The 14,962-nt window shown below is 43.9% G+C and overlaps 1 protein-coding gene across 1 annotated transcript in view; it reads left to right on the forward strand.

The window, feature by feature from the left end:
* Positions 1 to 710: 710 nt before the first annotated feature.
* The window catches only part of GFM1 (G elongation factor mitochondrial 1), a 71,066-nt gene continuing 56,814 nt past the window's right edge, over positions 711 to 14,962 (forward strand). Inside the window, exons 1-6 of the mRNA XM_006123452.4 lie at positions 711 to 869; positions 2,465 to 2,617; positions 3,229 to 3,361; positions 5,495 to 5,699; positions 6,642 to 6,758; positions 8,230 to 8,380. Of these exons, the coding sequence (XP_006123514.2) occupies positions 795 to 869; positions 2,465 to 2,617; positions 3,229 to 3,361; positions 5,495 to 5,699; positions 6,642 to 6,758; positions 8,230 to 8,380 (834 nt within the window). The 5' untranslated portion in view covers positions 711 to 794. The remainder of the gene's footprint in view (positions 870 to 2,464; positions 2,618 to 3,228; positions 3,362 to 5,494; positions 5,700 to 6,641; positions 6,759 to 8,229; positions 8,381 to 14,962) is intronic.

Genomic DNA, 14,962 nt, shown 5'->3' on the forward strand with positions numbered 1-14,962 from the left:
CAGCATCTGGGAGCTCCAGGCCCTTTTAATTCACCAGGTCCTGAGGCTGGTGCCCCTTTTGATGCCCCTTTCTTCCCTTGGCAGGCCTGGGTGTAGTTCTTAAGGTCCAGCTCCTGGAATTAAGCAGTTACATGAGAATTAGTTTTACAGCTTTTATTCTGAAAAACTTATCTTTCTAATAATTGTGGTTGAGGAAAAGGCAGCTTGAATCATGTGATTCATGGGCCTCCGAAGGCTCATAAACCAGAAGGAAAATACGACGATTATTATTGTTGTATTTATTAATAATGATCATCATAATTTATTTTATTTAAAACACTCTTGTGATCTTTAGGCCAGTTTTACCAGTATGGAATGCGTGAGGTTGGCTTTCCATTGGCTGCCAGTGAGAAAGTCGCAGCCCTGTGCCTCAGTTTCCCCATCTGTCAAAGGAGGGAAGATATGGTCTCCCTAGGCGAAAACATTCATTCATTACTATAATTGATGGCTCCCGCCAGTGGGAAGCGCCCCACGGCCGCCACGTGAGGCGGAAGGGGCTGGCTCTCATCCATACGAAATACAGGAGGCTACATTTCTACCCCTATTCCTCATCCATACAGACACTCATCCCGCAGCGGACTTGGCCTGCCGAGCACCTTCCCCCTCCTGCCCTGCAGGTGGCGCTGTGAGGAGCTCTCCAGCAGCCGCGTCCCCTCAGTGTCCCGGAAGTGCTCCCCAGCCGGCTCGGGCCGGAAGCGCGCGTGCAGCCAGGCACTGGCGGTCGGAGCCTGAGGGGAGCCCGGCCTGAGCGCGCCATGCTGCAGCTGCTGAGAGCCGGGCTGGCGCTGGGGCCCCGGCGGCGTCAGGGCTCGGCGCTGCTGTGGCCGCAGGTACTGGGCGGGGCGAGCGCGGCAGCCGGGGAGGGTCGGCAAAGGGCCGGGTCCTGCTGCTGGCCCGCAGCTGCGTTGTGCGGGGGGAGGCGGGTGATGGGCAGGGACTCCTGGGACCATGGGGACGCCCCGCCGCAGTTCCGGCAGACTTCTGTGCAGAGCTAAGGGGGGTTTGTGCGTGTTTGCAAAGGGGAGCTGCCCACCTCACGTGCCACTCAAATGATGTGTCCCCCTCCCCATGTCAGAACAGCAGGCGCCAGTCTCTGGGACTTAACCTGTGGGCTTGGTGTTTCCAAATCCATGACTTACCATGTGTACTGACAGAGGTGGAAGTGGGCCGGTTCACGTTACCAGCAGGAAGTGGCTGCTGGTACCAGCCCATAGGGGTTTATTAGTGTTGCTGCCCCTTTTGCTTCCCTCCCTCCCTCCCCTGTCAGTGGTGTTGCTGGTACTGTCTACTAGTGCAGTTGGTGTGGGAGAGCCAAAGGGACAGGTTCCCTGAGGCCTGGTGATTTAAAAGACCCAGGGCTCTCATCCACCACTACAGCAGCTGCAGAAGTCCTGAGCCCTTCAAATTGCCACCAGAGGTCCAGGGCTATTGAGTTTGGTCCCCAGATCTGCCTCTTCCAGGGGCCCAGACTTCCTATCTTGTGTAGTACCCTGAGTGCTCCAGGCTGTGTGCTGGTAAGCCCTGGTACTTATTTTCACCCCTTCACACTGAACTGTAAACCTGGGTTTGTAATTGCAAGATCAGGGTCTTACAGCTGTGTGAATAAATCCATACAATATTACACAGATCTTCTGACTGGGGTCTGTTGTATGAGCTGCATTCACATTGCAAAGTGATGGGGCTTGGACCTGAATCACAGTGGGACTCTGACCTCTCCTCCCTCCTGTAGATGTCCTATGGTTCAGGCCCTGATTGATTGCTAACCTGAGTTAGACTGATTTGTGTGGAGGGAAGGTGATTGGGGCTCAAACTAGCATTGTCAATGTGTAGATGACTACACTTATCAGTTAAACCTGTTGATTACACACATTCCCTGCCCCACCCCCTTGCTGCCTCTGTATAGGGGCAGCAAGGAATGGAGGGAGGCAGGAGCCAGTGCCTGTGAGGAACCAGATTTCAAGCTGGCTCCTATGTGCACCGGGTCCCATGGAACCACCTGCTCTTCCTCCTCTCCCCCACCCAGTGCTGCTGCCCCTGATAGGGAGGCAGCATCACGGAGGGTGGGGGGGGGGCAAGAGGCCTCTCACTGCAGTGTGTGCCATCTCTGTGGAGCCACCTGTTCCCCCCTCACTGCCTCCCACAGAGGCAGGGGTGTGGCAGGAGGTGGTGCTTGGAGGAAGCTAGCTTAAAAGCTGGTTCCCCTCAAGTACAGGCTCCACCTGCTCCCCCTCTATCAGAAGCAGGTGCGGGGAGAGGAATATGCTCTGTGCAAACCAACACAGCCTGTGTCCAGAGGGAGCTTTGGTCCCCTGCAGACAGGGGCTGCTGCCACACAGTCACTTTCCTTGAGGCATGCTTATGATGAGCCATTATTGTCCTGTTATTGATGAAAGGGGCTGAATTGCATTCTGCTTTTGTCTTTCAGTTTCTCTTGAATAGCTGCAGACAGTGTTCTTCAGAAATCATTCCTAATGAAAAGATCCGCAATATTGGAATATCTGCTCACATTGACTCTGGTAAAACAACACTAACAGAACGAGTCCTTTTTTACACTGGGAGGATAGCACAGATGCATGAGGTATGTCTCTGAATTATTGGTATGACAGTCAGTGGCAAGGGGATTTTTAATGTTACATGCAATGATGGTGCTATTGAATTGTCTAAAATTGTTGAACCACAAAGAGTATTGAATGAAGTAAGAAGATTACAGTTAGAGGCCTTATTGATCCTGTAGAAATATAAGCCAAATGGGGAATCCTAGAGACAGCTTTCTTATGGTACCCACTGACACTTTCCTAAAGTTGCACACATTTGCTGTCCCATACACCTCACACACAAAAATCAAATAGGAAAAAAAAACTGACACAGCCCTACCGCCAACATAAATGGAAAATCTCCATACAGTCAAAGGTGACTAGGATAGAAAATACAAAGAATGTGCTCACTGGATGCAGATATATTTGCTTATTAGATTCACAGCAAAATAGAAATTATTTGCAGTGGCTTTTTGACTACCAAGCCTTCTTCAGGAGTAATATGCAAATGAAAGAGTTAGGATTGTAGACCAAACTCTTGTGCCACTAACTCAGATGAACATTGTTGCTGGTGTGAAAGATGCTTAGCCAGGCTATATTCTTATTCAAGCTGAGGAAATTTCCTTGCAGTAAATGCTTTGCTTTTTGTGTTAAGGTAAAAGGTAAAGATGGAGTTGGGGCTGTCATGGATTCTATGGAGCTGGAAAGACAGCGTGGAATCACAATTCAGTCTGCTGCAACATATACCATGTGGAAGGATACCAACATCAACATTATAGATACACCAGGTAACGTGTACTTTGAGAACTTTATAAGTGCTACCCTAACCAAAATATTTTGTGTACAGATAGAAGACCAATGTGCTACCAGAGCTGATCACACAAAGTATTGTACTGAACAGAGACTTCTATGTATGTGTTTCTGTCTGTCTGCTAGTGTGAAAGACAAAAAGAAATCAACAGAGCACAGAAAATTTAGTATAATTGTTTTGGGAATCATTATTTGCCTTGCCAACTGTGAATACAGGTTTGTCCATAGTAAGGATGTTAAATTGAGGTTATTGTGCTGATCATAGTCAATAGGACAACTCTGTAGAGCTGCAAACCCCTGTGCTGCAGCTCTACATTTTAAATGTAGTAAGAGCCGCTAGGGGAAGTGCCCGCAATAGGAACTGGCACGAATGGAGGCTGCTTCAGTCCCTGCTCAAGCCATTTTCCCTCTGTGCCTCTGTCTCCCCTGTCCCCTGCGGAGATGGTACTGGGGGGAACCAGCATTTAAGCCAGCTCCTCCCAGCACTGGCTCCTGCGCATGCTTATCAGATAGACATCTAGTCGACTCGTCACTTACATCCCTAGCCCACAGTCTTTATGCATCTTGTTTCAATGTAATTTTTAGGCTACTCAGGCCCAGACAGAGTCGTCTTTTGTTTGATAAATGCACATTTATGGCAGCATCAAATCAATGCATAATAATAAAAGGGGAAAGATATGACAGCTCTGTTCCCAATAGCCTCTTTCAAAAAGCATTTGACACTTTTGCATATTTCTAAGGTACTTGGGGGTTACCATGTAAAGCTCACTGTTCCACTGGAGTCATCTTGTTCGAGAGTTGAATATAACAAACCCTACTGACTTAGATTCTCTTTGTAAGTCGTCTTTTGTAGAACATGGGAGAGAAAATTAGAACAACTGGTGTCAATGTTTGTCTCAATCCTAGTTGAAATGGCTTAAGATACAGAACAGTTCATATGTAAGAGCCCCCTTTTTGGCAAGAGGCTCAGTGCAGGAGTCCCACATGAAAGTCATTGGGAGCTTTGGTATTAACTGAAAATATTTAAGTGTCTTTATACCTCTTTGGGGCGACGTGAAATGCATTGGAGAATCCTGATTTCTGGTATACAACTAGCTTCTTGGTTGGCAGTGTTGGAACCGGAGACCAAGGACTAAAATAGACGTGGGCCAAAAATTGTTACTTTTAACATTGATCCTTCTGCTTGCCCCCTGCTCCAGAACACATTTTTGGGTCCGAGGGATTGACTGTTAGTACATAAGCAGTATCTGGCAAATAAGTAAGGAACAGTGCCTTCATGTATACTCTTAATTAAATTACTAAAATTGGAAGCATTTTAATTACCAGATCTGTGTTTCACTCTTTACTGATGTTTTTATTTTGCATTTCTGTAATCTTAGTCTGTGAAAAACTCATTATATTAGCATTAATAAAGCACCCAGGAGCTCTAGTCTTGGACCAGGATGCACTGTGCTAGGTACTGTACAAATACAGAACAGAAAGACAATCTCTTTCCCAACAGCTTACAATGTAAGTGTTGGGCAAGAGACAGCAGTTACATGTTTACCAAAAAACAAAGTTTGCTAACATCCCTACTCAGCAGTTACACATTTACACGCTGGGGAGAGGCAGGTTGCTCTGTGGGGAGAGGAAGGGGTAAAGGTGTATGTAGTCTTTAGGATTAACAGATAAGACCAAGCTTATTGGTTAATCGTATAAACGACTATATGCTAACGTCCTTAATACAAAGGGACATAGGGAACACAAGAAAACAATGAGATGATATTAGTCATCGCAGTCAGGAGTGGTTGTCTGTTTCACTTTTGTTTATACAGTAGTCTGTTTCCCCTTCTGTCATTTTTGCACTAGTTTAATGTAGTATTTGAGTTGTAATCACTGTGTGGGTATTTCTGTCTGATAAAATCAAAATGTTTTCCAGTGGAATTCCTTTAAAACCAATTCTCAGAAGCATTTATTTTTTCAAAACCCAATTTTTGGACAAAATTTGACTTGACAGTGTCTTGACATAGCTAAAGACTTACTCATGTGAATATAGAAGAAAAAACTTCCTAGTAGTCTATAATTCACTGCTGCTGCTTAACCATCACACACAAATTATTGTTCTTATTCAGGGCATGTGGACTTCACAATTGAAGTGGAACGAGCATTAAGAGTTCTTGATGGAGCTATCCTCGTGCTTTGTGCTGTTGGAGGAGTCCAGTGCCAAACGATGACTGTGAACAGACAAATGAAGCGTTACAACGTCCCATGTTTAACATTTATTAATAAACTGGACAGAATGGGCTCAAGTCCAACTAGAGCTGTGGAACAACTAAGGTAACTAATGGTTTAGCTTGTTTGCAGTGCAGTTCCTTGATGTTCTGAGTAAATGTTAATGATCCTGCTCAGTGTGTGTGGTCTGAGGTAACAGAGAACAATGCATGGCTTCAGGTTACAGCAGGTGGTAGCAAGGTAATAGAAGTAACTTTTCTTTAATGTCACTACAAGCTGGTACCAATATTACTTTCCTGTGAAAACAGCTGTCAGTGTCAGCCTAGGTTATGAAACTTCTATTTCCTGAAAGGAAGCCAGTTTCATGGCCGCTGAATTGTTTCTGTGGATCATTTGCACTCGTTTTGACAATGGAGCTGTTTATGGAGTCATTTATAAAGGTTTAATAATAAGACTCCCTTTGTGCTAAGATAATAGTGCTGCAGTGTGTTGCTCCAGGTATCACAGAGAGAAGGGGTAGGAACCTAAAGGTGGGGAAAGTGGTCAACTTAAGCCTTGTATGTCATGCACGCACTCCCTTCTTTCCTCCATCCTTTTCTGTTCTCCAACTCTGCATAGATTCAATTTGTAATACACAAACAAGCTGGCTCCAAAGCAGGGATGTTAAATTTAGTTTAATCAACTGATCAATTAGTTCATGGATTTTCCATTGACTAGTTGATTAGTTGATAAGCAACCTCAGGAGCTAACCCTGCCTCAGTTCTGCCTTTTAAATGTATTAAGAGCCAGTATGAAGGAGAAGTAATCCCTGGATTAAAATTACTATTGAAAACAAACTAACACAGGCAAAAGCAAACCTTTGTTGTTCTGTCAACATTTCAGTTTCACTAGAGCTCTGATTCTATGACCTGAGGCTTTGTCCTTGAGCAAGGAGAGTGTAGGTTATTGGTCCCAGAAACATTATTCAAGGACCTAGGATTAGATACGTAGGTTAAAATGTTGCTTTGGCTTGTCCTAAGAACTGATTTCTATTTTCAAACTTTTCAGATCCAAATTAAATCACAATGCAGCCTTCATCCAGATTCCCATTGGCCTGGAGGGAAACTTCAGGGGGGTCATTGATCTCATAGAGCAAAGAGCTATATACTTTCATGGTGACTTTGGGTAAGTGGTTAGAGGTATTTCTTATTTGCTGAGGCTGCTCCCTATTTGGTGAATGCTGAAACTGAGTGGAAAATTATTCTTGTTGCCAAAAGAAAGATGTACAAAAAATCTCTTGGTAGTGAGAGAAGCAGTTAGTGACTTCCATGGGAGGTCCATGTTTGGTTTTACAGCTTTAGTAATTGCATCTCTTTGGCCACTGGAATGTGAGTCAGAAGATAAAACAGCACTGTTGTGCACTAAGGATATAGATATTGCAAAAGTCCCTGTGGTTGCAGACAAGGTGGAAAGACACCATGGGGTTAGATCACGTATCTGGCAGAAATCCTGAGCAAGATTTTTATTCCTATTGCCATTTGGTTGAGCTTCCTGGGTGAAATCCTATCCCTATTCAACACAGCAGCAAGACTCCCATTGACTTGAGTGGACCAGAATTTCATTCAGTGTCTTTCATGGGGGTGGAGTAGATAGCCATGGATCCCAGTCCCACTTCATGTTGATTGTGAATAAAATAACCATCTGTTCATAATTTAATGAGGGGTAAGGCCCCTAACTTTGTATCTCTATTCAAAACCTATTGAGATGCCTGTAGGGTCAGTTCAGGGTACAGTTATAGCTGCCAGCAACTTGATCTGGCATGAATCAAAGGAGTTTAACGTTATAGCTGTCGGTGGACATCAGTTCTGTTTTGTGGGGAAGTTTTGAAAATTTTGTTCCCTACTGTAATCAAAACAGGACCTTTCACTAAACCAAAACTTGGTTGACATGTCATTTTTCAGATGAAAACCTTAGCTTTTTGATTTGGGAAGAAGAATGTGTTTGTGTATGTCTCTGTAGCCCAATGGTTAGGATAGCCCACTGGTCCAGGATATGGGAAGACCCTGCTCTGCCTGATTCAAAGTAGAGCTTTTCATCCCACATCACTCTGAATTAGGCAGAGAAGTGACTTGAAGCACATCACAGGCAAGTGCCCTATTCACTAGGCTAGAGAGCATGAAAGATTCTTTCTCAATATTTCCAGTAAGAACTTTGTTAAAACCAGTATGTCTTTGCAAAATATTTGGGCTTTAACAAAACAGAATATCTTGACAAAATACCATGTAATCACAAATGTTTAAGATCCGCTCTAGTGGCCAGGCTGGTTGCATCCAACCTAAAGAGTAGGAGATCTGCTCAAAAATGAGACCCAGTCATGCCTGTTTGGCATGTAACTCTTAGAATAAACTAATGTTAAAGGGGAATAGAGGCTGATGTTTAGGGTGCTTTGGTGAATTGCAAAGCCCCCACATGAGCTGTTGAAGTTCCTCTGCTGTAGAGTTGGAGATGCAATATTGATAGACTTCAGTAGCTTTATTACCCCTAGATGATGAGACTTTTGAACTAGCTCAGCATTTTATGGCCACTATGCTAACCGCATTGTTGAAAGCTCCACTCACTTGGTGATCCACTGATCATGTTGTCTATTCCTTTGCAGAGAAATCATTACATATGATGAAATTCCAGCTGAATTTAGAGCAGAGGCTACAGAAAGACATCAGGAACTGATTGAATGTGTTGCTAACTCAGATGAGCAACTTGGAGAGATGTTCCTGGAAGAGAAGATTCCTACAATTACTGATTTAAAGGTAAATGATATGTTTTAGAACATACATTTATTTATTGTGAGAATTGTTAAATCCTCCTAAGGGTTGCATGTGCCTAAATATTATTACAGTTTGTTATATCACCCTAAGTGTGCTCTCAGGGCCACCATTACCCTGTAAGTTTGCCCTGACCTAGATACACCATCTCCATTAGGTGAGAGCCATGTTCACTCTCTACATCAGCTCAGTTGGTTACCAAGGCTGCCAGATGTGTTGGTGGATATTGCAATGAGGACACGGAACTGGACTGACACTGCCAAAAGGGTATGAACTGTAATAACCTCTGTAGGTATGCCCACATTTCACACTAAGTCCAGGCCTGTGGGAGTCAGGCTTAAGGAGTCTGTTTTTCCAAGCCTGGTGCTTGAATTTCAACACTGTATTGTAAACCTGTCTTTGCAGTTGCTGAACCCGGATCTCACAGCTGTGCTAACACAGCCATACGGCACTATATAGACCTTATGACTCAGGTCTCTTGATCTGACCTGCATCCACACTGCATGATGACAGACCTCTTCTCTCCCACCCCCCCATAACCCAAACACACATCTGAGCTGCTGATCCAGTGGGGAGGAGTGAGTACTGGTGCAGATTGTCATTGCTTTCTCCCCCCAAAAAATCTGCAGAGGCGCAAAGGGAATCTCCAAGAGGGACATTTTCTATTGCAGTTGTGGAGAATTTCCCTGGGAATAGAATATAGCCTTCAAGGATTTGTGCTTAAACTTTTGAGAACATTGCCTCATTTCCTACTTGTATTGACCTCATGCTGCAGACTCCAGTGTAGTAAGAACAAGACAAAATAGGGGAATCCTGACATTACCTGGAGTTTCTGGAGAGTATTAATTTAAGTCAAAATATAGTTTAAAAAAGAATGAAGAAAATTGTGAAATTTAGAAAAGAACAGAACAACAGTGCCGCACTGTGATGAAGAAAGATGGTGAGACCACATCTAGAAATGGAAGAAAGTCAGAGGATAGCAATAAATTTGAGAGTCTGGTGGTGATTATTGACTTAGTAAAAGTGTATAATTTGGCAAATAAATTACTAAATTATCGCAAATTATCAACTGCAATGTTAGAAAATTTTCATTTTTTTCTATTCTAAATTTGGAGCTAATATGACCGTGCCCAATGTGAACATTAATAAGGTGCGAGTATGTAAACAACAGTACATAATATGCCTCCTTTCTTAGAATAACCTCAAGGGGACTCTATGGGTCCATATCTTCTTGGAGTGTGAACCTGTAAAATATTACAAACTGAGCAAGATCAAGCTGGGTCAACATTGTGTTCCTTGTAGGGATGTTGGATGTAGTGTAATTGAATAGTTGTGTAACCACATGAAATCTTAGAAGTAACACAACTATTCGATAGACCCTGGCAGTGGAGTCGGCAGCCAGTGAACACCTGACCCCTCTCCCGGGGAGCCCTCTACCACCCCACACTGCTGCCTCTCAATCAGCAGGAAACAGCGTGGGGTTGTAGGTGGGAGCCAGTCTGCAAGGGGAGCCAATTTAAAAACCAGCTTCCCACACAGACCAGCTGCCTGCTGCCCTGCGCTGCTGCCTCTAATAGAGGCAGCAGCCCCTGTCCATGGGGGATCAAGCTTCCTGTGGACAGAGGTTGGTTCAGAGGGAGGGGCATGCAGGCAAGGCTGCCACAAAGTAGCCTCTGTGGCAGCCCGGGCCCACTGCAGACAGAGGCTGGTCCGCAGCAGCAGCTCCTGTCTGCGGGACGTCTGAGCTCCATGGGAGGTGGAGCAGCCTCTGTCTACGGGATTCTTGGCCTCCCCTGCAGACCAGGTCTGCTACTGCAGACCAGCCCCTGTCCATGGTGACCTCAGGCTGCCACGGGCAGTAGCTGCTTTGTGGCAGCCTCCCCCACTTAGTCCCCCCCTACTAAGTGGTAGCAGAGGCAGCAGCATGGGGTGGAGGGCTGGTGGCACCGCAGAGCTGGTACTGGGGGAACCAGCTTTTAAGCTGGCTCCCCACAGCACTGGATCCACTTCCCCCACCCCTACACTGCTACTTCTGATAGAGAGGCAGCAGCGCAAAGGGTGAGGGGGCAGGTTAGAGCTAATTCAGCCAGCTTTCAAACAGGCTTCCCCAACGCATGTTGGCTCCACAGACCTGCCTCCCTCTTTGTAGCCTTTTATAGCATGAAATGGGCATGAAAACTGAATTGCTCTCCTGAAACTTTTCTTCCATCTCTTCTACCTGCTACCTCCAGGCTTGAGAGATGTTGCCTGGATGATGCTGGCACAAATGTATTATGGCTGCTTGTGTTCTACCCATTTCAGGGATAAAGCAAATTCACTTTTATTGGGGACCTTATGTCAGGCTTGTCTTTGACTTGTATGAGCACAGTTTTTAGGGACCACAAGCCTCCCACAGATCTCTGCAAGCTAAAAGTCCCAGTTTGGCGCTGTTAAATTGTTGATCAGTAGCATACCTTGTAGGTATGATGGTACACGCAAGCATGTACCATCAGTTTCAGATATAAAACATTTGCTAAGTTATTTGGATCCAGTGACAGCATGGGGTAAAATAACCTCTTTGGATTTCGGGCATTATACTTCATTTTAGAGATGTAAAATCCCATTTATTCAGTTACCTGGTTAAACATAATGTTTAACTGGTTCACCACTTAAATGGGGCCTGGCATGAGGCCCAGGTTGGGGCTGCTCCAGCCGGGTGGCGGCTGCTCCACAGCTTGTCAGGCCTGCCGCACTGCACCATGGGTGGCTGCTTGGGCTGGACTGGGTTGCTTGATATCTGGTAAGCGTCACTCAGTAAGGGTGATGCTTATTGGTTAACCATTGACATCCCTACTTGATTTGTCTTTGTCATGCCTTTGTCCAATGCCTTTGTTTTGACTTTGCTTTTAACAAGGGATGTTAATTTAAGCCAGGGGTAGGGAATCTTTTTTGGGTCAGGAGCCATTGGCCCACCAAAAAATCAGTCAGGAGCCACACACAAGGGAGCACTGACGTGGCCCTTGGCTGAGAAGGAGAAAGACACTCCCCACATTTCCCTCGCATACTAGAAACTTGGGGGTCCTAGGCTAGTAGATTTTGTGTGCTCCAGCCCGATGGGAATGGGAGAGAGGGGGCTGAACCACCAGCACAGGCTCCCCAGTGCTTGGGTGGGAGCCCAATGCTCAGGGACCTGATCCAGGCAAGCCCAGACAAATCTAGCCTTAGGTTCCCCACCTCTGATTTAAGCAGTAATTTTCCAGTAGAGGGCACTAATAGCTATTAATGTGTTGCAAATAGACACTGCTGCAGGAGACTGTTCAATGTGGCAAACAAAGCGGTGACAGATTCTGTAGGATTTTGGGGGCAGGGCGCCATACTTGGTAGACTGATTTTTTTTTTAAACTTAACTGTTACATTTGCTGTGATTTTCTTCCAGGGATGCTGCTCGAAAGGGGATTGCTATAAGGCTGTGGGAGTGGATGAAGGTGGCAGTCGCTATGTATTTTTGTTATGGTGTTTCTTTTTCAACTAAAGTTTTTGAATGTATTTTCACTATCTCGAGGAATTGGTCAAATCCATGCCTGGATGGGATAAGTGGGCACCATTTCACTGAATTGAGCCCACTGAGGCTAGACTGAATTCAACTCATACTTGATTATGGAAATCATAACTTTACAAATTAGTTTTAGATTTAAAAGTACCTTTTTCATCTCTTTACTCTGATACTAAGGGAGTCAATACACAATTGCCATTTTGCAATTGTTTCCTGTTCTATTTGTGTTCTTACATTGCCATAGGAAGCAGTCTCCTGCTATTAATGGTGTATTATGGAGGCACAGTAGTCACTCAAGAATTAGAGATGCAATGAGTGTTCCAATGTACATTTTTTTGTACACTCTGGGCTGATACCTTTTGATCTGAGTAAGTGATTTGTTTAATCCTTTTATGTGTGTAATGCAGGTTGGAATTGAAAGAATATTGGTTTTGGCTCCACAGTTGATGAATCTTGCTATCCTCTTGCTCAGGAGCATTCAGAAAGCTTATACCTCAAGGTGCTATTAAAGAATTTGTCATGATGATAAAAGGCTTGAATTTTCAGAGGCACTGGGTAGCGGTTGCTCCCACTGACTCGAGTGGGAATTCTGGATGTTCTGCACATTTGAAAATCTGGTCCAGTGTGCTTTATTTGATGAGATGTCATAAAGCACCCTGTCTGCTGAATTACTATCTTAATAGTGGCCTTAAAGAACTGCAAAGCTCTTTGAGCCAGAGGAGGAAGTGCTGCAGTAGTCAGTGTGCTCTTTTGTTCCTGTTGTGAATTGCTGTAGAGGAGTAGTGATTCTAAGGAGAATTTGTTATTGGTAGTACCCAGTGGGATGCTTGGGAAGACAGTTTGTTACAAAAGTAAATTTGTCTATTCAGAGTTGTGTTGCTCTTATCCCCTCTCCTGAAAGCAAATTAATTAGTTATGAAATAGCTGTGGCAGAGCAGAGGCAGGTTTATTTATACTAATTTGTCCCTGAAGATAGATTTTCTTTCAGTGGCAGGCAGCCAAGTTCTTGTTTAAAATATTTTTTCTTGGAAAACATGTTGGCTATCAATCCTGAAGGTAAGAGTATTTAGTGAATGATGTTCATTAAGGATTAAGTGCTTAAACACATACCTGGTTCTGTGCCACGAAAATATTATTTATGAGGAATTCTGTATGACGTGCCCCAGCTCCTTAATGGAGTGAAAATAATCTTCACAAAAAAGAAATAAAATTACTTCTATGTGTCTAAAAACATTATCTGTGATGAGAATTGAATGGAGCTATGCATTTCCAGTGTCTTGTTAGGCTAGCAAAATAGGAATACTAAGCATAAGTAAGGGTTTCCAAGTGACATGCCGGATGACTAGTTAAGCAGAAAAAATGACAATGGAATCTTGTATTTTTGTGCATTTTTGGTATATCTTCGGATATTTAAAAAGCATCGATCAAGATTTTCTTTAAGTTTTTCCAGTGTCTTCCTTATGAACCACCTTGCTATTTCAAAATATCTTTCAATTAAGAGAGCTTAAAAGAAGCTACAGGGTGAATTGTTAACAGTTTGTACTAATGGAAAAGACAAAGTTATTACAGTAGACTTCCGATAATCCGGCACCTTTTGGACCTAGGTGTAGCCAGATTATCAGATTTGCCGGAGAATCAGGAGGTCTGGTACAGCTGATTGGCCAGGATACAATCTTCCTCCCTCTCTCCTCCCCTTTCCTCTTCTTGTCTCTCTCCTCCATGCTGTAACCTGATCCTTCTCCCCCTCCCCTCCCCTTTCCTCTTCACTGAAGCAAAATGCTCTTCTCAATGCTGTAACATGATCCCACTCTCTTCTCATCCCCCATCCTTATGCTCCGCCTGGTTACAGCCAGCACATGTGCTAAGCCGCAGGCTTTTTAATCAGCTGGCCAGGAGCGCTTGGCATTTTGATGCCGGAGTATCAGGACTGCCGAACAGTTGAATGCCGGGCTATTGGAGTTTTACTGTATTTAATATAGGTATCAACAGTCCTTTTTTGCTAGTAGTTTGACTTTTAGGATATTTTATAAAAGTTCTGATTACATGGACATGCTATGTGTATCTGTAATTCCTCATGGTTAGGCCTGACCTCAGTGCAAATTGACTCCAAACCCTACGTTTAAGAGAGCTTGAACCTCAAGCCTCAACTTCAGATCTAATTTTTTCACTTTGTCCTAATTTAGAACAGGAACGCTTCCTGAATTTGTCAAATTCTCATTGGATTGGAAAACAGTTTGGCACCTTGTTGTACTCCTCAGCCCTATTCTGTAGAACCCAGAAATCACTCACTGCCTGGCTGCTACAATCTCCTGTTGTCTGTGGATGGCTATTTCCTGCCAGTGGGAACTGTGGGAAGCGTTGTGGATCAGGACACCACTTTCTCCAGCTCCCATTGGCTGGGAATGGTGATTCACCATTGGGAATTGCGAGGTGCTGTTTCTGTGGATGAGCAGACAAATAAAGCATCTGGCAGCTCATATGGGGCTAACCCAGGAGAAACCTTAAAGCAGAATTCAGCATTTGTTATCATGTCTTGTTTTAACGTGGATTAGTGGAATAAATATAAAATTTTCCATTCACATCCCTATAAGTCTTGAATGAATGATGAAACATTTGTCTCTTTGCTTTTCAAAATCACAACATAAAAAAGTATTATGTTGAGCGTGTTTAAAATAAATTCATCACAATATTGGTAAATACTTGTTAAGGCTCACATTGTTCTATGTAACAGTTGAGTAATATGAAGTGAAACAGTGTGTTTCTTACACTGTCTGCTTTTTAAAACAACAAAAAACAATCAGCTATTTGGATTTCATTGGAAGAAACATGATTGTTCCATTGTAAAGTGTTTGACCTGCTATCCACCAACTGGGAAATTTGTTGCCTATAACTACAGCACAGTTCATTTGAAGGAAAATCTCTGTTTTTAAACTAAAGTTCAGATGTCAGTTTGACTTTCACTTGAAAGGTGAACAGTTAGAATATTTCAAATCAAGTCTATCTTCACAAACTTATGTTGGGGCTACTGGATGTTT

Source organism: Pelodiscus sinensis, chromosome 10 (genome assembly GCF_049634645.1).
Source record: "Pelodiscus sinensis isolate JC-2024 chromosome 10, ASM4963464v1, whole genome shotgun sequence".
NCBI lineage: Eukaryota > Metazoa > Chordata > Testudines > Trionychidae > Pelodiscus > Pelodiscus sinensis.